Source organism: Cyphomyrmex costatus, unplaced genomic scaffold (assembly GCF_001594065.2).
Source record: "Cyphomyrmex costatus isolate MS0001 unplaced genomic scaffold, Ccosl1.0 scaffold43, whole genome shotgun sequence".
In the NCBI taxonomy this organism is placed as follows: Eukaryota; Metazoa; Arthropoda; class Insecta; order Hymenoptera; family Formicidae; genus Cyphomyrmex; species Cyphomyrmex costatus.
The window spans coordinates 2,877,045-2,900,392 of record NW_017278534.1 but is presented as its reverse complement, the minus strand read 5'-3'; the positions used below and the strand labels follow the sequence as shown (position 1 = coordinate 2,900,392).

The 23,348-nt window shown below is 31.3% G+C and overlaps 3 protein-coding genes across 3 annotated transcripts; 2 read left to right on the top strand and 1 right to left on the bottom strand.

Moving 5' to 3' along the window:
- The first annotated feature begins 332 nt into the window (after positions 1–332).
- On the top strand, positions 333–2,126 carry LOC108777317 (uncharacterized). Its single transcript, XM_018544159.1, has 3 exons — positions 333–417; positions 498–981; positions 1,416–2,126. Exons 1-3 carry the CDS (start codon positions 333–335, stop codon positions 2,083–2,085), a joined length of 1,239 nt encoding a protein of 412 aa, XP_018399661.1. The 3' UTR covers positions 2,086–2,126.
- A 1,909-nt stretch (positions 2,127–4,035) lies between these two features.
- LOC108777424 (uncharacterized) lies at positions 4,036–10,148 on the bottom strand. The gene is made up of 4 exons (XM_018544300.1): positions 10,049–10,148; positions 9,777–9,862; positions 9,422–9,632; positions 4,036–4,287 (listed from the first exon to the last, which is right to left on the bottom strand). The coding sequence occupies exons 1-3, from the start codon at positions 10,139–10,141 to the stop codon at positions 9,437–9,439; spliced, it is 375 nt and encodes a 124-aa protein (XP_018399802.1). The 5' UTR covers positions 10,142–10,148; the 3' UTR covers positions 4,036–4,287; positions 9,422–9,436.
- A 1,626-nt stretch (positions 10,149–11,774) lies between these two features.
- On the top strand, positions 11,775–22,366 carry LOC108777316 (autophagy-related protein 16-1). Its single transcript, XM_018544158.1, has 8 exons — positions 11,775–11,907; positions 12,252–12,510; positions 13,381–13,543; positions 13,713–13,801; positions 15,526–15,661; positions 17,548–17,653; positions 22,073–22,215; positions 22,343–22,366. The coding sequence occupies exons 1-8, from the start codon at positions 11,775–11,777 to the stop codon at positions 22,364–22,366; spliced, it is 1,053 nt and encodes a 350-aa protein (XP_018399660.1).
- Positions 22,367–23,348: the final 982 nt, after the last annotated feature.

The window sequence follows — 23,348 nt, the reverse complement described above, 5'->3', positions numbered from 1 at the left end:
GATTATAAAATTTGAAAATACTAAATGTGAAAAAAAGAAGATGATACTTAATCATTGTTCATACGCGTGCATTGCTTCACGACCATAGATATTAACCTTTGTTCTACTTTTTTATCCAAAAGTTACTTCAGATTTATCTGACATTCGCATCTTAACAGCTTCTTTATTGAATTAAAACAAATATGATTTGTGAGTTATCTTACAGGTCTACTGATAGTCAAATCTACTTGATTATCTTTTACTGATGTATATTATCTTTTACGGAAATTACGAGATCATTAATCGACGAGTATAAAATAAACGAAAGAGAAACAAACCCGTTGCAGTTGACCATGTGCAATCATTCAAACATGTTGTTGGTCATTCCATTTCTTGCGTGTTATATCGTTTGGGCAATTGCAAACCCAATTAACATTGGTAAACCATCCGTTTATTTTACAATTTTATCATCAAACTGCTCACGAAAACTGTTTTATCGTCACATTAACGATCTTTAGGTATCAGCTGCACAATATCTGTACAGTATAAAATTGGCGATCTTAAGGAGCCTCAACCGTTGCTCCTGAAGCGGGTTGGTAAGCATGCGACCATCTGGTACCCGGATAACGATAATGGGACATTGAAGATATCCGCGGGTGACTCCATTTATCTAGCATGCCCAGGCAAAAATAATAACTTCAAAAACAGAAGTTGGGGCAACGAGGTCGAAGCAGTTTGCGTAAGAGATAAGGTGTTTGACGTGAAAGGCGTTCACCAGTATATCTCGTCTCTAGTTTGCAAATCTCATCCCGAGCACCATGCTGAATATACGGGCACGTCGCCTTGCCTTGGCAGACACAGCCCCATTGAGATTGGTTTCAACGTGAGCGGCACCTTCATCCGTACTATTGAATTATGCCGCGACGAGAAGACATATATGACGTACTACACGAAGTTCAAGATGACAAAAATGATCGAAAGTTATCAAAGAAGCTATCCCAGGTGAGGTCTCGCAATAATTGATCGACTCTTTATTCAGTATGTTTTTCTTTTATTAAATCTTCGAAAAAAAGTTTAAATTTCAAAAAAAGTTCTAACAAATTAAATATAGTTTAATTTCATGTTAACAACACAGAAAATTTGTGTTAAATTTGAAAAAGTAACATAATTATATTACCTATAATATATAAAAAAAATTAACATAATAAACATAACATTGACACAATTTGTAAACAAATTGTAAAAGCATATTTTTCAATAAAATTAACCTTTAGTTATGTTAACTTTTATTCATCCATTTTAGAAAGAGAGAGAGAGAGAGAGAGAGAGAGAGAATTTACACATTTATAAATTTTAAAACGCATGAATGATTATATTTCTATACATATACTTTTTAAATACAATTTTTAAAAATATTTTGTGATTGCATGTTTCAGACCGTCCAAGTTCCTAGCGGGCAAATTTTATCCCGGGATAAATGTAGACTATCTGTACAAATTCGAAACTCAATCAGATACCCTCGCCAGAATCCTGAAGTCGACCAAATTGACTGAGGAACGATTGAAGAAATCACTGCAATTTCTCTCTCGCGGACATCTGGTAGCCAAAGCGGATTTCGTCTACGGCATCCAGCAAAGGTCAACTTTTTGGTACTTGAATACCGCGCCTCAGTGGCGGACTTTTAACGCTGGTAATTGGAATTCTCTGGAGGTCAGCGTCAGACGCTTCGCCGCCAACCGCCGTTTGGACCTCGACGTTTACACGGGAGTACATGGTCAGATGACCATGGAAGACATTCATAACAAACAGCAACCCGTATATCTCCACGCCGAAGGCGCAGTCATGTCCGTACCCAAGTTCTATTGGAAAGTCATCTATGATCCATTGAGCAAACGTGGTACGGCGTTTGTGGGTCTCAACGATCCGTTCATCACATTAGTCACAGACGACGTATATCTCTGCTCAGATATCAGTGAAAGGATCAAGTGGCTGGACTGGAGACCGCGCAATATCACGTTAGGCATCTCTTACGCCTGCAGCGTCGCTGATCTACGAAAGGCGGTGCCCGTCGTGCCGCTACTCGATATCATTGATATTCTAATGTGACACGAGTGAATCACTTAGTTCCGTCTTCTATGTATAGGACATCAGTATTTCAAGAGGATATCAATAACCGCAATAAATTGTTTTTTTAAGTCTTTGCACAAAAAACAAAGATTTATGATTGAGATCAGGTGCATGAAAACTAACGCTGAATGTTTTACGCGTAAATAATTTTGTAAATTCAACTTCCACAATAATAATATATAGACGTTTCTAAATTTATGTATATATATATATATGTATATACTGAGAGAAATATTTGATGCGTAACCATTTATATATTACTGATATGTGATTAACACAAAGTTTCTTACTTTTTCATTAAAAAATGTATTGTTTTAATCAAAATTTGGTTAGAACAACACAATTTTTTAATGAATATATCAACAAAATAAAGTTGTACGTACCGAAATATTTCTCTCTTTCTCTCTCTCTCTCTCACACATACAAACAGTATATATTTAGAATTAATTAAATATAAATCCGTTAAAAATAATATTTAAAAAATCAGAAGCTTGTATCACACAATAGAAACAAACACATTGCAATATTGTATTATTTATAAAGTATTGAATAATATTTAATACAAAAGTTTAACCACACATCTTTATAAGTCAAAGTGTAACGATACTTCACTGAACATACTAAGCAGATACTTTATCTTCGATACGAGCGAGGTGTCGATAACAGGAAGGCAACATTCATTCGTAACAGTGAATGCAGATGTTAGCAACTTATTGAATATTTTCGAAAATGCACTTATATTTATATAACATTAATTGTATATTTATTCAATATTCGTTTATTTGCATTTTTTATGATTGCCAAACAGCAATGTTTATTAAAAAAGAATTGAATAATATTGATATATTGTGTGTGTATACACTCAATATTAAATAGAAAAGATATCAATATCCAATATATTAATTTAGTCTTTAATAGAAAATCTGACGAAATCAGTGCGAAATAATCATACTGAATCATACTGAATCATAATGATCCATATCAGTTAACCAAATATTAAAATATGTATATTAAAATAATGTTTTAAAAATTATACAAATGAGTTATTACGATGTGATGTATATATATATAGACAAGAGTCAGTCACGCGGAAATTTTTATCAAAATAAATTTCTCTAAAGACATTATTATTATGCTTTAAAGCAAGAACTTCATATGTTGACATATCACGTGCTATGCGTAAATTCAAGACAAGCTAGCTTTATCTCCAAGACATAAAATAGAATTTATTTCAAAAGGTTAAAAATTTGAAGTGATTATCTATGACATAATTTTACAGACTTGTTTTTCGCAGAGAAAATATTACTTGCAAATAGGAACGTGAATAGTATGTACATTTGAATAAGAGAAAAACGTTCCTTTCCTCGTGGATTTTTCCTTCAAATCAAAATTATATTAGAATATTGTTATTAGAGAAAATATTAAATATAATAATTAAATATAATGTTTATAAAAAATATTTATAGATTATTTATATCTATTTTAATATTATTATTTCTATTTTAGTATTATTTGTATTATTATATAGAATGTACTGTTTAAAATAAAAAAAATTTTATTTTGAGAGAGAGAGATAAATCGGATGACGCACACACTCATGTATAACTTCTATTATACATTGAAATAGAATACAATGTTTCAGCACTAAACAAAGGTAAACACTTTTAAATATCAAAGTAAAAACCGAATATAAAAGTAAAATACCAAATGTGCAATAAATAAATTTAAAAAAAACAAACTTTTATTTATTTTCTATAAAAGCATATTTTATAATATTTGTTAATGTATTTTTTTTAAATATGTGATGCAAAAATACCATTTCTTTTTTCGAACTTCAAAAATTAGATTCGCATAATTAAGTTCAAGGACAAATATCACACGGCAAGAATTTATTCTACCTTTCAAAGAACGCAAACATACATAGGGCCTTCCGGGAGTTTACGAGACAAATAAAAAGTAGGGCGTGAATCGTAAAAGCAGAGCACGCCGCCTCGTATATCTCGCCTTGTACATGTCCGCATCGAGATTTAAAACCGTCGAAGCATTCTGGGGATTTCTCGGTGCTTTCGCTCTCCAGCGAAGCGATGGAACACCGCGGTAAAAGTGTCGAGGGCTTCTGTTCGATAAGTCCGTTTCCATTTCCACAACAGCTCTCGATACAACTTGATCCTTATTTATTAACTAATGGTATCCATAAAGAAACAAACATTAATAATAATTGTATCTTCGTATTTTTAGCTGTTTGTACACGTTTTTAATTAGCTTTTGAATATTTTTTTCTGTTTTACTAAGAGTAATGCATTATTCTAATGATATAATTTAGAAACTCAAAAGCAAAGTTGCTTGCAGCAACTGCAGTATATACAAAGGATAATTAAATGTTGTGTACTTATGTATAGTCCTTTATGGACATTTCGCGTTCCACGAAAAAGTTAAAACATACTAATACATATTTAGCTGTGTGGAAATTAAATTATAAAGAGTTGCAAAGTTGAGAACTATTAAAGGAAATTCGATGGCTACGAAATAAAATATATACGTATAAAAGACGCATTATCGTTCCGGTGTGTTACTTCGTAATATCTTAGAGAACCAAATTTTTGTAGTAGTCGATTGAAAGGAACGACTTTTAAAGAACCATTTGTGCCAACTATAGCTTACAGCATTTAAGTTCAATTGACGTAGAAAAGAGCGTCGGCTGTACGAATTCAATTAACTGTAACGAACGAAGAATGCGCCATCTCGATAACCTCATGCTGAATTTAATTGACGAGATCCACATGTAGGCATATGTATGTAGGATGATCTCTTCAAACTGTCCCTATTGAAATGTTTCTGCACCAATTGTTACGCGACAAAGCGTTTCTACTTAATTACACAGTTGAAAATAGCAAGAAATTAATGTTATATGCAGTTGATTAATTCTCAACTTGTTTACCAACAAAAACAAATCGTTATCGTTCATTTGATTAATATTTATGAGCCTTAATAATTTCCCAACTTAATAATTGCATAATTTATTCATTTTCCAAAAAATAAATATTTTCCTGATTGATATTAAAAGATTAGTTATGTATTATATGTTTTCCACTGATCGATCAATTTGTATAATAAATATAGTTTAATTAGCGAGTTTGGCATCTTCAATGGGCATAATGGAGACAGAATATGTGATGCTAATTTATCAGGATTTCGAGTTTAAATGAATTAACATCGTGTGTGTGACAGCGCGTATAATTGAATATATCTTCATAAATAGCTTTCAGCAAAAATATTGCTAATAATGCGTGCCGAATAACGCATTATTTCTCGGTTTACGAGAAAATCTATTATTAGCACATACAAGGACGGAACTTAAAATAGATAGATAACGCATTAGATAAAAATTTGACATGTAACGTTATGTCGATAAAAGCACTAAAAAGTATGGCAAAGATATTTTAATTCTACAAAAATTTACGTTTAACCGACGATTTCTCTAATCTTTCTCTTTTTAATTATATTATATCGCGGCATATATAAATGTTCCTCTTTTGAAAGAGGATGATGTGATATTTCACGTTATCCTCTCTCAAATATTGAATAATTTATAAAAGTCTATTAATACTAATTGACTTTTATAAAATTATTTAAATATCAAATAATTTATAAAAGTCAATTAGTAGTAAATTACGCAATTTCAAGGAGTATATTGAGTCTGAGCTACGCGTAAACGTAGTTGTAAGAATTCTTTAATCACAGTTGAACATTCTCCTCGTATTCAACTGTAATTGGTTAAAACTAGATAGAATTGTAGATCGGGCGCTTACTTCAATTAATATCTAAAATCTCGTGCTGATATTGAAGAATCATGAAATAATGACATAAAAAAAGAAAGAAATGTCACACATAAACAAAAGTAAATAGAAAAGAGTGATAAACGCCACACATAAAAAATAAACGAACAAAGATAATAAATTGCGTACTATTTATAGCAGCATTATAATTGTAAGCTATAAATAGTTTAGACGGGCAGAGAATAAATAAATCTGAGTCATAAGTCGATGATCGTCGAATAACCTACGCCTTTGTGACAGATATTTTAATCGCAGCTGATGGCGTATAGTATTTTGACATGAAGGTTAGCCAATTGAATGATAAATCAAGTATTGGCTTCCGATACAAACGAAATTGCGTTTCTGTTACAGCAATCTCTGCTTTTCAACCTATAGTCTTCCAGCAGATTAAATAAACCGTTTCGGCGAAATCGATAGTTGCTAGCATAGCAGTATGAGAACTAAGCATTAGAAACTTGAATTAAACCTTCATGTAAATTTCCATTAATACATCCAGAAATACGTCATCATGAATTAATTTTTGTTATTGTATTTTTATTAAAAATTTTAATATTTGTTTGATATAAATATTAGTTAAAATAGTAAATAATGTATTTATGTTATAATTAATTGATCATTCATTGTTAGAAAATTTTCGTCAATATATAAAAATTCCTTTTGCAAAATTATGACTTTCTTATATTTTTTTATTCAATCCGGATCAATGTATAATAAAAAAAATCAAATTTTTCGAGATGTTTAAGTTTCAAATACCTTTTATTTTTCCATCATCCATTTTTCTTGTTCACACACTTTTTTAAAAAGGCATGTTTTAACACTTCTGTATTTTTCCGGAGTCAGATATAATCTTGCTTTTTGAGCTAATTGGAAAAGTCAACCTTGAACACATAAAAGTCCAGATAATGATTTATCGACAGATAGACTTGACAGACAAATCGGTTGTTGTCAATATGCCGAGTAAACCATTTATTTTGAAACTGATATAACGAGAACTGTCAAGACTTTATTGAAACAAGCATCTATTATACCTTATTTAGAAAACATTTGAGTCTAATCTTTTTTAAAAAAAAAAAGCATTTTATTCCTATCTTTTGAAAGTGTAAAAATTTAGAAAACATTTGATTCTCTTATCTCTTTAGAATTTAAAAATTCTTTTCACGAATAACTCAGTCGAAGCTTTAAAACTTGAATATCACGGTAAGGGATAGACGTTTACGAAATTCATTATTATTAACGAGATATCGGTACATCATTCTCGGGTGTATCGATTGACGCGTATAACAAATTACGAGTGGAACGTACCAATTTAATTATATTGCGGCACAGGAATGAGCAGAAAAATGATACAATTCTATTCGTCCCGTAAGCATGCGTGACGGATCGGATTACTGAATTCGACAAAGGTGGAAACGGAAGGAACTTGCACGCACACACACATACACACACACACACACACGACGCCTGACTCGCGTCTTCCTCACTTGATTCGCATCTCCTTCCCCTATTCTATACATCGTTACCCACTCGTTCCGTGTCACACCGACGGGCATCATTTTCCCTGTTCAGCAGGTTTTCACATGCGCGCAGCCGCGGAAAGAACGCATGCACAATACAGACGCACGCGACCAACACGTTCAAAGTAACCTCCGCCCACTGCCGTTCATCCAATCGCATCACGCTTTCTCTCTCGCGCAGTACCTCCTTACACCCTAACTTGCAGATTCTTGCGCTCTCTCTCTCTCTCTCTCTCTCTCCCACATTCTCACCCTTCCTGGTGATTCTCGTTACTCACTTGCCGATAATCTCGCAGAGCTCGTAAACATCGTCGAAGAGAACCTCGTCGTCCGCCATAGTGACGACGAGGAAGAGGAGGAGGTCGAAGGAGTCGACCGAGCTAGGAACCTGCACGCGTCAGGTGACGCGTCGCGGTTACGTGAATGCGTGATAATTCGGAGCGCCTTTTATAAGTACGCGCCTTTTTCTGTCGCTCCGGTCGTAGTTTCCTAACCAACAACGTCGTCGTCGTCGTCGTCGTGATCGACGTTGTCGTCGTCACCGCCGCCACCGTCGTCGTCGTTGTTGTCGTCCTCGTCCTCGTCGTCGTCGACGTCTTCGTCGTCCTCGTCGTCGTCGTTGTTTGTCGTTGTATCCGTGTCGTGTGGAGTACACGCGGCGTGAACGCAGCCACGTATCGAGGATTCACGGCCGCATCGCTCTCTTTCTCTTACACGTTCACTGCCGGCCCCGTCGTCGCTCTCTTTCTCTCTCCCTCTCTCTCTCTTGCCTTTACGCACACGTCACGCACATATGCACGCACACACAGTCGCGGATAATGCACCGTGTGTCAGCACACCACCGACCGCCGTCGCACTGACACTCTGTCGGCGGACACGAGCGAACACTGTACCACTGCAGGGGTGCCCGATCGTGATTCGTACGTGTGGCGCACAGCTCTGCGCGGAGCGAGAAACACACCGCCGACAACACCCGTCTTGTCACTTTTTCGTTTAGCCGCGCTCAACTCGCTACAGTTCGTTCTCGCTCGTCCCGCCTTGCCTTTGCCTCGCCGGCAATGTCAGCGCGCACGGGAAAACAGACGGTAGCAGCGCGATGCGATATTATATACGCCAGGCTCGTAGATAGGCCCCGTCGTGACCTGCCTCAAAAGCACAGTGTGGAGTACCGGATTCGTTCGGTGTGTGTGTGTGTCTCCCCCTTGCCGAAAGAGTCGCGGGCACGCACTCTTTCTACTTGCAAAGTTCGCTACGTACGCACGGGCGGAGGAGACGGGCGACGACGGATAATAACGACACTGCACGCGTTATTCCGTCTATCGAAGGCCGGGGCAGTGAATTCTCGCTCGCTCCGAAGCAAGACTGGTTGCATAAAACGCGGCGGGCGACTGCGCCGACCGCTGCCAGTCCTTCTCCCCCCGACGCCAACCCCCCACCCCACCCCACCCTCTGCGATCAAACCGTGGCATGGTGGGGCGGGCGTGGCGCCTACCTCCCTTTGCTTCGCAACCTTTTGCGCTTTAACACGTTCTTTACTTCCTTCATTGCTCGCTCGCCGAGTGTGCGTAACGCGCTTCCAGAGGACGGTGATACTCTCAGAACCCTCCGCGATTCAGATATTACCGTCCTTTCGAGGGCACAATCGGTATACTCTCCTCTCTTTACCGACTGTTCTCTCTCTACCGACTGTTCTCTCTTTACGAGAGGAATATGTTTTTTGTCATATTTATGAAAAAATTACTCTATGAAAAAAATCGGGAAAGAGCAAAAAATAACAAAAAAAAATGTGTTATAGGTTTTGATTGTGTTGAAATGGCTGCTAGACGTAGTATTTTTGTGTGTAAAAATACATTGTCATTACGTTCAATGTAAGTATCGTTTTTGATACATTGCAACTAGTTCATTGAAAAAATTATAAATAAAAAAATAGCTTTAGTTTATTATTCGAGAACTGTTGAAATATACCGTTTGTTTATATTGCTATCGTAAATATGAAAGTCCATCAAAGATATCCTCGATTTCTTCTTTGCGTCCAAATACCGATAGTACTAGCATTATTCGGTTATGATACCATCGATGATAAATAGCATGAGTACCGAGGGCTGCAAACTTCACTTCATTCTCCAGATATTTTAAATGTTTATGATCGTATCCTTGCAAAACTATCATATTTTCCCTATATAATTAAAAAGATGTACATTATATTATACGCATTAAAAAATCTCACGTCTTAAATTTGAAAAATTCGAAGAAATTTTTAATATTAAATATTTACTAGAACAATAGATTAACAAAAAAATTGAAACTATATATTTATTACCCGGAATTCTGCCATTGAACAATATAAGGATTCTTTGCTCGATCAGTTGCTAATTTGTTATAAAGTCCAAGTATTCCACGTGTTATCTACAAAAATAGAAAATGTATATTACAGATCGATTAATTGCTTATTATTAAACAATTTATTTCAAAATACACTTATACATAATACATTAAAAATCGATATTCAATAAACAATTAAAATTATTATATTTATACTTGGTATTAAAAGGCTAAAATGTTTTAATATAACTATTTTATTTTGATTCTTACTAAACTTGCTGCTACTCCTAATTCCATAGGAATATCAGTATTAAGTATTGAATAGAAAACATATTCATCGAGTGTAGCTCGTTTTCTAATCATTCTATATTTTTTGTTTCTTCTATTATACATAATTTGCCTATTTAATTCCAATCTTTTTTTAAAATCGATTATTTTTATTCTATAAAATTATGATATTAATGCTATTATTTATTTATAGTTGGTTTGAATTTCGTATTAAATACATGCTGTTATACGTGTATATAACTATGATAAAATTACAGTAATTAACATTATGCATATAATTTTAAGAAAAAAATTATATTAACAATGCACATATGTTTATAACTTTGTATTAAATTACCTGATCTGTTCTTTATTCAAAGCACTAATATTGGATTTATTATTGCAACATCTTCTGCCACTCTTGTTTTGATTTTTCATTTTGCAAAATGCGTAAACTTTTTTTCATATGTCTTACAAATAAAAATAATTTGATTATGTATTTCTATTTAACATGATTCATTATATATTAAAATTCTTGTGATACAAATAATATTTTAATTATATTATAGTATATAATCTAATAAATCTTTTTCTTTTATTTATTGTATATATTTTAATGCATCTAAAAATTATTTTAATTTAGATATTTTAAGATATAACCTAATCTCCATCTATTGTAATTCATCTAATAAATTGCTTCATGCATATAATCACAATATCATTTATATATGTATAATTAGTATTTTTTGCCAACACAAAATACATCTTTATCATAATAAGTATACATAATACTACAATTTCTCATTAATACGAACAAATTTTAATTATATCACAACTCTTTATTATCAATAAAACAAAATATAATTTTTTGTACTTTGAGGGGATCGGAGGACAGGATATTCTTCATCAATTGTCAACTTTATTGTCTATTTGCACGATACATTATGTTAAATCGCACAAAAATTTAAAAAAGAGATTTACATCTTTATCTTTTCGGTCTTGTTTATTACTGACATTTTATTAACATTAGATCATGTTGAAATTCCACTATGCATTAGATAATAGGAATTACGATTGCCTTCAGTTGGTACGCAAATGATATCAGAAATTTATTATATCTCTTGCTAACTTTTCGCATAATATCCGAGAAAGGTAATACAACCTTTTTTTTTTTTTTAAGGGAAAGCTTTACAGTAAATAGGAATTTTTTTTATTTCTTTTTTTTTAAATAAAATCATTCTTCGCAATTTTTAAAATGTTTAAATCCGCAGTGTCCTGAGCAAAAAATTTTATTGTTATCAATCAAATGAAGAATATCGATTTCATGCGCATATCGATATATCGCAATACGGTAACATGTCGATTTCGATTAGTACGAATAGTATGAGGTGCACAGTGAGTGATAGCACTGATAGCAAACAGTTTCGGAGTAGGAGCGTAGTGTTTGGTACTTTTAGGTTAGAATAGCTGTTTTCATAATTAAAAGTATTTTGCTCTGATACGACAATGTCGCGCGATCGTCATGAGACATTCAAACATTACACGCTAGCCGATAATCGAACGTAACTTCACCGGATGGAGTTACTCGTCGCACGTACTGAAGGGACTGTCATGAAGTGACGAACTATCGAAGAACATTATTCGTAACCTCTTCATCAAAACGACCCTGATTAAGGTTAAATCATAGGTGGCCTCTTATTTCAACGGTGCACGTGGATCTGCCGAGGAAATGACCTCAAACGAAGCAGGCCTGTCACTCGGTGTCACCCGGGAAGACGTCAACTGGCGGAAAGATTTGATTTTGCAGTTACGCGAGAGAAACAGATCGCAAACCAATTGTTTTGCAGATCTCATTAGCCTACGTAAGTTTCTCGTGGTTTTAATATTAAGTTAAATCGATTGGACGCGAGTATCAATCCACGATACGTCTTATTTTGAATGCAGAAAACTGTCTCTCCATCGCTGTTGGATAGAGAGACAGTTTTACCATATGTTTTATTTGATTTTATTTATAATTCATAGTTTTATTGTCATTTGGTTATGTCTCATTTGTTCGTTTATATTGTTTATTTTTTTATTTAAAAAAAATTGTTCTAACTAGCATAATAATTTATTGGTTCTGCTAGCTGTGTTGGTTCTGTTTGTTTATAGCCTTTTAGTTTTACTGTAAAAATTGATTTAATTACATTTTTGTTATTTTTTGCAGATAATAGATTATTTGAAAATGCAAATACATTACGAAATTCAAATATGCAATTGACAATTGCAAATGAGACTCTTCGTCGCGAAGCAGCTAATGGTGGTATTGGCATAGGAGGAAATCCTGATCTCGAAGCTAGACTCTTAAAACAAGCAGAGGAATTAGCAATGTTGCATAAAAGGAAAGGAGAACACACACAACAAATAGTAGATCTTAATAATAAATTACAGGGAATGACAAAAGAACTTCAAACAAAGGAAGCTAGGTAACCTGTGATCATAACCTTATTCATAAATATATATTTTTTAAACAAAAATAATATTATGGCTCAGCAATAATAAAATTAGTAATGACGATAAGAAAGCAACCAGCCAAAATAATTTAGTTTAATAAAACAATAGACTACATACAAATGTTTTGACACCGATTGGTTCATTATCAATATTAAATAAATATTAAGAAGGCTGGTAAATCTTCTTGAGAGTATAAACGTACAAAACCTTACGTAGTATTCTATTAAGATGTTACGTCACTATTATTATGAGATTCCTAATTGTGTTGATAAACATCAGTATAGAGCCGAGAAGTTATTGAAATCTAATAATATTATAGAATAAGTTAATTAGAATAAAACACATTCAAATACAAATACATTAACAAACATATGGTAATTTATATAAATTAAAAATTATTAATTTACAAAGATAAATATGATTAATACATTAATTATACATTCTTGATTCAGATCGTTATGTGCTTCATTTCTTTTATATTAATTGCTACTGTTGGTTTTATTAATTTGACTATCAGATTTAGACTTCTTGGCTCTATACTAATGTTCATCAATATAACTAAGGATCTCATAATAATAGCGATGTAACATCTTAATAAAAGACTGCGCAAAGTTTTGTACGTTTATATTCTCAAGATTTATCAGCCTTTTAAATTTTTATTTATCATTGATGATCCACCATTGGTGGTGAAACGTTTGTATGTAAATAGTCTAATATTTTGTTAAACTAAACTTGTTTTGGCTGATAGCACTTCTTATTTTCATTAATAATATATTATTTAATAACTTATAAATCAATTTTCATGAACTTATAGGATTTTCTAATTGATTTATATTTTTCAGTCTTGCAGAAAGTTCGGAAGCTAATACTAACTTACGTTTAGACATAACTAAATGCCTTGCTAGAGAGAAAGATTTAGAAGGTGTTAATCAGATGCTCAAGGATGAACACCAAGCCTTGCAACTTGCTTTTGCATCTTTAGAAGAAAAGCTTAGAAAAACACAGGTATGTTATATAACGTTTTTTGTTCTTGTTTCCTTAGAAATTTATATGCTCATATACATTTTTTGTTATACATTAGTAAAGAAAAGTCGATAATTTTTTATATATATTGATATTTACTTATTTACCATCTAATATTTATTTGATGTATTTTTTTTCTAAATTTTTATAGGAAGAAAATCGACAGCTGATCGAGCGTTTAATAAAATATAAAGCCAGAGATGCAGAAAAGATGAATGAAGAAAATGATAACTTTTTAAGGTAAGTGTACATATATATAAAGTATATTATATTGTGAATTTAGAAATTGAATAAAAATCGTTTATATTGAATTTTGATTTGCAATATTAAAATCTAGTATATTACTCTAGTATTTTTGTAGTTAGAATTGTTTTTGTAAAATTAAGAGCAGAGCAGTATTCATCTTCGCTATTATTTTGATTAAATGTGTTTTTATTTCTTGGCTATTTTTGTACGCAATATGAAAACTATGTATTTTGCATGCTAATTATGATTTTGCACTAGGTTATAATCTTGTAATATATAGTAAATGTATTTCTGCTTAATTATACAGCTTTTAAAGGTTATTCTATTTTTCTGCACTTTAGTTAATTTAGTTGTTATGTATTTGTATATATGTTTATGCATTGTAGTATAGTTTTGCATAAAGGGGTGTTTAGTTTATCTGCAACATAATCTTCTGTCTAAAATCTTTATCTTTCTTTGACACTACTTTCCTGTAGAATCTCTATTTTTTTTACTAAGTGGATGTTATTACATTACTTCTGTCAGAGTATAGACAACTTTGTTTAATTTTAAAATATTATTTAATTTATATTTCAATTTGAGATCTAAGCTTCACTATGTGTAAATCTTTTCAAGTTTGTTCTTATATAATTTAGATTAATTAAAACAGCTAAAATGCATCTTATAAAATTTCAATTTCATACATATGAATTATATATTTATTATTTATTATGATATGCATTCTATAATAAATTTTTATTAATATAATTAAAAAAATTAATTCATATATATTATAGGAAAATTCAACACAAACATTTTTTGAGTATTCAATTAAATTTATATGTATTAATAATAAATTTTATATTGATGTTTTTATAAACCCATATAGTATGATACTCATTTCACTATTTAAGCTTTCTACAGAGTATACACAATATTCAGTCACTCTAGGGCTTTATACACAAGCACTTCACACTGCTTGACATTTTCGTTTCAGTTTTACGAGTCCAACAGCCTTTTTGATGCATACCTTATCAAAATTTGGGTAAGTTTAATGAAATGCAGTGAACATTCCGCTTATGCTAAATAGCTTTGGGATGGTAACTTAAAGCTATAGACTATACTGCACTTTGTATCTCATTATTTATGTACTCTATCTGTTGGTGACATTAACTTTGCAACATGTATATAATATGTTTATAATTTATCATATAAAAAAAGAAATATTGTATATGTTACGGTATAAATTCTTATCTGTAATTGTTCACGCTTTAAAATAATAGATAAAAAGGATATAATAAAAATTATTTCATAATATACTCATAATCATAAAAAACAAACTTGAAAAGATAATAAATTTTTAATCTTTAAATCTCTATGTTTAAATATAGATCTTTTTCCTATAATGTTTTTATAAACATATTGAGATTTTTTCAGCAAAATGAACATTTTATATATAATTCTATATATAATAATACTATTATTTTATATTATTTAATAGACGTACAATTGTACAAGAAGAATGAATACACAGTAAAAAATATAAATGCATTATGAGATGAGACATATTCGTTTAAATAACGAATAACATAATATAAGCCTTTTACATTAAAGCAATGGTATGAAAGAGATCGCAAATTGTATCACCGTTGTTACATACGCTTAAGTTGCTTTGCAACTTTGTTAATACTATTGAATGTTGCATATACTTAATGTATATATTTCTTATGACATTATAGGAAGAGACAAGCAAAGATGCAAAAGGAATTAGAAGATGCAGCACGAGACACGCGACCTGTTAGTCCGGATCGTTTAAGCTTAAAAGAAGTTGCTGGTCTTCCGACAGCAGTGCCAACAAAAGTATCCGTAACGTTTGTACGTTGAAAGATATATTATATTGTGCTACCATAAAAGCATTAACACCAATCCGTATCTGACATTTCTAATAACATTAAAACACAGGTGTGCATGCTTTATGTATGTATTATGAATAGATTAATTTTATATTGAATATATTCAATATATTATAAATTTAGAATATATTCAATATCAATTTTATATTAATAAATTATAAAATATTGTTTAATTATTTACATATATATCTTCATTTCTCTTTGATTAAACAAATAGATAAATATTTCTTTCTCAATTTATTTTTTGATACATGATATTTTCTAAATATTAGATTATTTTGTTTCTCTTTTACAGCCAGTTACACCTTAGAGAGTGATATAGGTTACATGCTGTGGTTGTGACGTTACATGAACGGCTGTGTATTGTACATACTTTGCAATATATATTCAACATATCAACACCGTTCTTTAGTTACTTTATTTAACATTATATTTAATTAAATAGAAAATAATTAATTTCTTTTCTCAGCAACAGAAGAATGAACAACACTTTCATATCAAATTTAAAAAAAATGAATTTACTAGAGACACTTCTGTCAACCGAAAAATAATCTATTAGTTTTCACTAAGGCGTAAAGATTAAAAAATAATTTATTTAGTTATCAGTGAGGCGCGCTGAATTAGATTGAGACTGGATTACGTCATTTTATTTGTATAGTTACATTAATCTATAATAATAAAGAATTAAGTATTTATATTGAAAACGTAATTTTTCTGTTTATATTATTATGAGTTGTATTTTTTACTTGATAAATATAATATAATATTACACTGTATTAAGGCCGTATTTAAATATACACTGCCAATACTGAAAATCTATAGTATATATTATATAAGCTATATAGATTTTTGGTTCGAACAGTGTATATCTGAACATGACCTAAGATTAATACTAGAGTAGCATTGTCTTAAATTTTAGGTATATTTATGAAATACAGTATTGTTCGCAGAATGTAGTGTGTATATGATTGAAAGTGCATAATATTATAATTTTTATCGAAATTAGATTGAGTACAAGTATTTTTAAAATATTACAAGATGCTTTTATTAAGACACTCGATAATCTCCAAATCCTGAGCCTTATTCTTTCCATCTTCCTCGTTTTAATTATTAGTTTTCATAGACATGGTTTAGCATCTTTTTTATTTTATATATATTTTTATTTAATGTTTTATTTATGTAATTATACATATATGGTTCTTTATATTCTTAAAAAATATACATATTGCGATTTTTACAATTTATTTTTTCTTATATATTTTGATATACAATATGCATGCTGAATGGTGTACAGAATAATTACTGCTCACTTAAACTGTTAAATTTGCAAAATAGAAGAAACATTAATTGCCTAAATTAATGGAGCACTGCATGCTTTATTACAAGATAATTTATGCTAATATCGTTGGAATAAAATTTTTGTTATTATCTTTGTTTTATATCTAAAATGCTTTATAATAATGTTTAAAGTATAATATATTTAAAGAAAAGTTATAATAAGCATTGAATTTCTTTTTATATTTGTAAAATATCTGCTTCCTGCTGAAAATTTTTTTCAATATATAAAGTGAAGTTCATGGTGTTTGCTATTCTTAATTTAACAATCGGATATTGTTATGTTTTAATTATTAGTTAATGAAATTGCTTATGTGTGAATATAAAAACAAATTATTTTTATTGATCACAAATTACATATAATTGATATATTATTGGATATTTTAAATTTATGTCTTGTGATATTGACATGCACTGTGCGATCAAATCTTTGTTGTGATATATTATGCAATAAATTAAATGCATGCAAGATGTCTAGCAATCTCATACATCAAGTTCTTATAAATCTTGCAGAGTGCTCATGAGGGGGAAGTATTCGCTGTTAAATGGTCGCCTACTGATAGAATATTGGCTACTGGTGGTACTGACAGGAAGGTGAAGCTTTGGAGTATCAATAAAGGTAAATAACAGAATAATTATGATATATTCTTTCAATAATACTATTAAATTTATTAATTTTGTTTTTGAGAAAGTTTAAAACCTAATTTAAGATTAAATTGGAAAAATAAGAATTGTTTCTCAGAAATCTCCTTTTTTGTGCTGCTACATGTCGCTTCCCTGCTTTAAAAAAAGTGACAACTGAAAAAATTATGTTTGTCAGAAAAGACGAAAACTCTTTCAATTTAACAAAAAAATATTTATTGATGTGATATGAAATAATATTGGTAAAAAGAATATATTCTTAACAAATCAAATGTCATTTTGTCATTTTTTATTACAATTTTTTAATACTAATTATTCTAAATTTTAAATATATTGAAACAATATTTGATCTGTGTTTATGAAACTTTAATAATTAAGCATGTATGTTTTGAAAATTTTATGTAATTAAATTTATCTATTTAATAAAGAATTTTGTTATATAAAATAAATAATGAAAAGGCTCTATATGTATAAAATAATATAAATATAAAAAGGGCAAAGAGCCAAGTAAGTCTATCGAACAATATAATTCAATTATTTAAAATTTAATAAAACGCTTTAATAAGATCTTTAAAAATTACAATTTGACAGACCTTTCGACTTTGTTATATAATTTGTTATATAATTCCTTCAAATGAAGTACCGTTTGCATTTGTTGAGAATTCAAGTAATTACATAATTTTGATCTTATTGTTAGTATGTTCCATTTTGAATTTTAGTCTCTAATTTCTCCGATATCGTATAGATTTTGAAGCCTTGTATCCACAATGCTAGATCGTAAATGGAAAATTGTTCAAATGTAATTCGTCAATTTTTTTTTCTTTCTCTATACGAGATCTGAAATCGATTTCTAGCATCGTCGACACAAGCCTTTAAGAAAACTGAAAATTGCCGCGAATATCGCCGCGATGAGAAGAGTGTAAGTAATTCAAGATTTATAAAGTGTGTACAGAGAAAGGAATGCGATTAGTCGGAGCATTTATGCAAGTAAACGACATCCTGAACACGTAACAATCGCGAGTAACGCGTTTGAGTGAAATGATGTTTTCCGCGAAGAATTAATTTTGTTTTATTATTCGTTTTATTATTCAAATTCCCGCCGGTGGTGACGCGTCGACGCGGTAGCATTTAGTTAAATATGGCGGATACTGTCTTTCGCGCTCGTTCGAATAGTACCTTCGCGAGATATTTTCCAGTTTTCTTTATTTCCGTGTCCGAGCGATTATAAATTTCTAATGTATTCTATTCCATACAATAATTATATATAATAAGAATGGATAGTTTTACCGAATTGAACAGACCTTTTACAGAGGACGAAAATGTTCGCGAATTTGTGGGAACGCGACTCACTGCATCAGATATAGGTCCCTATTCTCATAATTCCGTAAGTCTTAACAACAGTAATGATTATTCTCATAATTCCGTAAGTCTTAACAACAGTAATGATTTCGTCGAATTGTTGTTGCGCAGCTTTTTTACCATGAAATCTGCGCAACGACAATGTAATGGTATTGTTACCGTTATAAAATTTAATAGTTCTTTGAAGAACGTCCTTTATAGATATAGGACATTCTTAGAATATCCGTTGAAGAACTGTCTCGTGTAGGTATGATTTAATTACAGTTTATATGTGAAAAATTGATACTGTTTTAGCAAATAGAATAATGTCAGAAAATTAGAATCTTGCATTGAGAAGAGAATTGTTTATTTGATTAAATTAATTAATGTAGTTGTCTTTATTTCTTTAGTTAATTATATGTATTTAAGTCAAATATAATCTAGTATGTATAGCTTAAATACATACATATTTTTTTTAAAAAACTTAAATATATTCTTTAAAAAAATAAAAACGAGTTAAATTAACTTAGTCCAATGAACAATTTTTTCTTCAGTATACGTTAGAAAGAGAAAAAAAGCGAAAAGTAGGAACAATAGGTTTGTTTGCGTCATATGCTCTAACATGAATCCTACCATAGTTCCTACTTACTCCAACGAGCAGAAACATGTTGGAGCATGCGACACGAATGAACCTAATGGAATAGAGAAGATGTTTTCCATTCGATAACGCAAATATCATTTTACTTTTGTTATTCACTAAATGCCAAGAAAGTTAGAATAATATGTTTGTGTCGATTTATTAAATGGAAAGCATTCAAAAGCATGAAGGATAGAGAGAGGTTTTTAATATCTAGATATTTCTATTATGAGATCAGCAAATAACTTAAATATCACACTTCATTGGAAATTAAGGATTGCGAATTGAAGATAAAGCCCAGTCTACAATTGCATAAGCATAGTTGTAAAGCCGTGATCAGAGATTGAAATTGAAATTGAATTGGAATTTCACCAATCAAAGCAAAGTTCACTAAACTTGAGATTAGTTTTCTTTGTTCCGATTGGTTAAATTTCAATTCAGTTTTAATCTTAATCTCTCGTCTGAACTCTGATCATGGCTTAAGTGGTTGTAGTTGTAAGATTTGATCAATCACAGTTCAATATTCTCCTCATGTTTGACTGTGATTAATCAATTCGTACAACTACGACCACTTACAACTACACTTACGCAATTGTAAAATGAGCTTCAGAATTCAGCTAATCGCTAATCAGAACAAAAAGGATGAAAATCGAAATTACTTGATTGGTCGAATTCTAATCTGTAAGTCGCAATCCAATGCGTATAGTGTGATACGAACTTTAAGGACTGTACACGATGAAAAGAATAGGAAACAGAATAAAGAACATGGGATCTTAAATGAAGTAAAAATTACAAAAGCGAATTTACTAGGATATTTATAATTTTATTATTATCTATTGAATTTATTTACGTAATTTTTACTTCATTTAAAATACATAATTGATTCTCGTTCTCTATTCTCCTTATTCCTTTGATTGTGCTCCCTTAGACTTGCTTTTCAAGGCAAACTCGTTTGTCAGCATTATGCAGGCACTCGTCACAGTTTTGTCGCCTATTAACATCCGGTACATGTAATACATCCACTAAGGTTCCGTTTGAATTAAAGTTTTTGCTTATAAACGTAACGACGAAACTATCCTTTCAAAAGACTAATATGTAATTTTTAATTCTCATGATCTTTTCTCTGGTAGTCTTATGTGACGTATATATTTGACATATCCGATAGACAAAGGTATCAATATACATTACATATTGTTTCTTTACTCTAAAAGAGATACATCTAAAAACAAATATAATTTTTTTAATTATTATGAATGACTCAATAAATGAATAAACACATTAATCTATCATTAATGAATGAATTTTATAAAAAAATTGTCAAAATTATTACAATTTGAAAAGAGTGATTTAAAAAATCGCCACGAAAAAAAATGGTTTTTAAGAGTTATAAACAATAAAAATAAAGTTTGAGATTACTTTCAGAATATATTCTTTCTGCAAACATTATTCGGTTAGTCAATAAATTTTTATTAAGTTGAAAAATAATTTTTCCTCTTTTTTTCAGAAACATAATTTTTTTGAGTTGTATTTCTTTTGAAGTATAAAAGACGACATTATTTATATTTATGCTATTTATTTATTGATCAAAGGTGAAAGACTTTTTACTCTTCCAACGTTCCATTTGGAACCTGATTTCCGTCGGCATCTCGCCGCGTCTTCGTTCCACGCGGACGGCCGCGATATCACTTTTTCTCGAGAAATTCCCCGCGATCCACTTAATGAAGTATATTAACGAATCAACAGGTTACTTTGCGCGTCGTTATAGTTCACCCTTGCAACGCATACTAAAAGCTGCCCCGTCGCTTCGAAATCGTTTCACCGTATTGTAACATAGCTGTGATCGTATATGCTATAACGCTCTCGAATGTAATCCTCTCTCTCCGTCTCCTCTTACAAATTAGATGAAACATTCGTCCTTATTGTACGGGTTATATCCGCTTAGCTCGAGGTCTGTTATTCTAGATCTACACGCATTCTCCATTTCTCGGTTTTGTTCTGCGCGCTTCTTCATTGCTTTCCTCTGCCTCTATCTTTACATGTTCTCTCTCACGCACACACACACACACACACACACACACACACACACACACACACACACACACACACACACACACTCTCTCTCTCTCTCTCTCTCTCTCTCTTTCTCTGCTTGCTTTGAGGTGCTTATAACTTGCTCCCTTTGGATTGCAGCGCGGTTTGCTCGCTGCCAATTAAGCCGTCAGGGCATAAATTTAATTAGTCATATTCAGAGAATAACGCGCGGTATAGACGAAACGGAGAAAGAGATGAGGCAGGGTATAGAATGAAACGGTTGTGCAATGGGAGCCAAAGTAATTGATGTGGGCACATAAATGCGAAGAATTAAACTCAAACATCGTTATGTAGCAGTATGATGATGTGTCCGTGAATATTCTGTTGCAGGTACATCGGAAAATAAGGGCATTCTCGTTGGCAGTAACGCCGGTGTAATGTCGGTGGACTTCGATTCGACAGGCACTCTTATTCTTGGAGCGTCCAATGATTATGCGAGTCGCGTCTGGACCGTCAATGATCTTCGCTTAAAGGTAAGTTTTTGCATCCATTGTTTTACATATGTGTGCTTCTAACGTACCTCCGAAAATTTAAAAGGCCAAAAACTTAAAAGCTAAAGAATATCTAATTTGTAAGAGATATCCTTATGACATATTTTAGAATGACATATGCTCTTCTTTATGATTTTTGCATAAAAGTATCACGTTCGAATAACGTCATGATACGAAGTTAGGTAGAATGATGTTCAGTTTTAAACTATAGAACTTTGTTTTGTTTCGTAATTCTTCAGTTCTGTTATGTAATTGCCGCATACATAAAGGTTTGCGTGATGAACGAAGGGAAAGACGAAAAGAAGGGAAAAGTCCAATATTATAAAAATTGATTGCGGGTTAATGATGAAATTGCCTTCTGCATTTCTATCAGAATATTTGCAGAAAACTTTTAGTTAGAAATTTATAAAAAAATTTATATGACGCAAAGGAATTCAAATATAAAATACAATGATCGCGCTTGTCATATTTAGCGGTTAAAAGAGACGTATTTTTAATATTTGCTAAATGTGTCAAAGAGAGACAAGTGACATCGTAAATGTAAGAATCGTTTATTAGGAAAAAACAATAAAATTTTTAAGTATTATTTTTTTATTTCGTTTGATGTACAAAGTAAATGCATCACTCGTTTCGATTTTTTATCTAGGTTAATATCTAGGTTAATATCGATGACTGTTTTAAAGGCTTCAAATTCCCGAGTTTCGATTATTACTCAAATGTATTGCTGCTGGTTCGTAATTATATCACGGTTCTATGAATACTCATGAAAAGCCGAATGCATTAGCGGCTCCATCCCTCTCACAAAGAGATAGGACGCTCCGCGTTCGATACTCGAACGAAATATTGAAAATTTATCTGACAACGCTGAGTTTGCAAATTTTTTTTAAATCCGCAGATTACGAATATAGCGTAGTTTGAAATTACGCGAAAGGTCATAAATAAAACGACGTTGACATGTTCTATTTTTTCTTTTTTTATAAATATATTTTTTATTTTCAAGTGCTCTTATCAGATTATCGACAAGTTAGGTAGAAAATATGATAAATGTAAAAAAATAATTATGGTATATTTATATTTTATTGCAAATTACATTTATAAAATAACAATGTCCACAA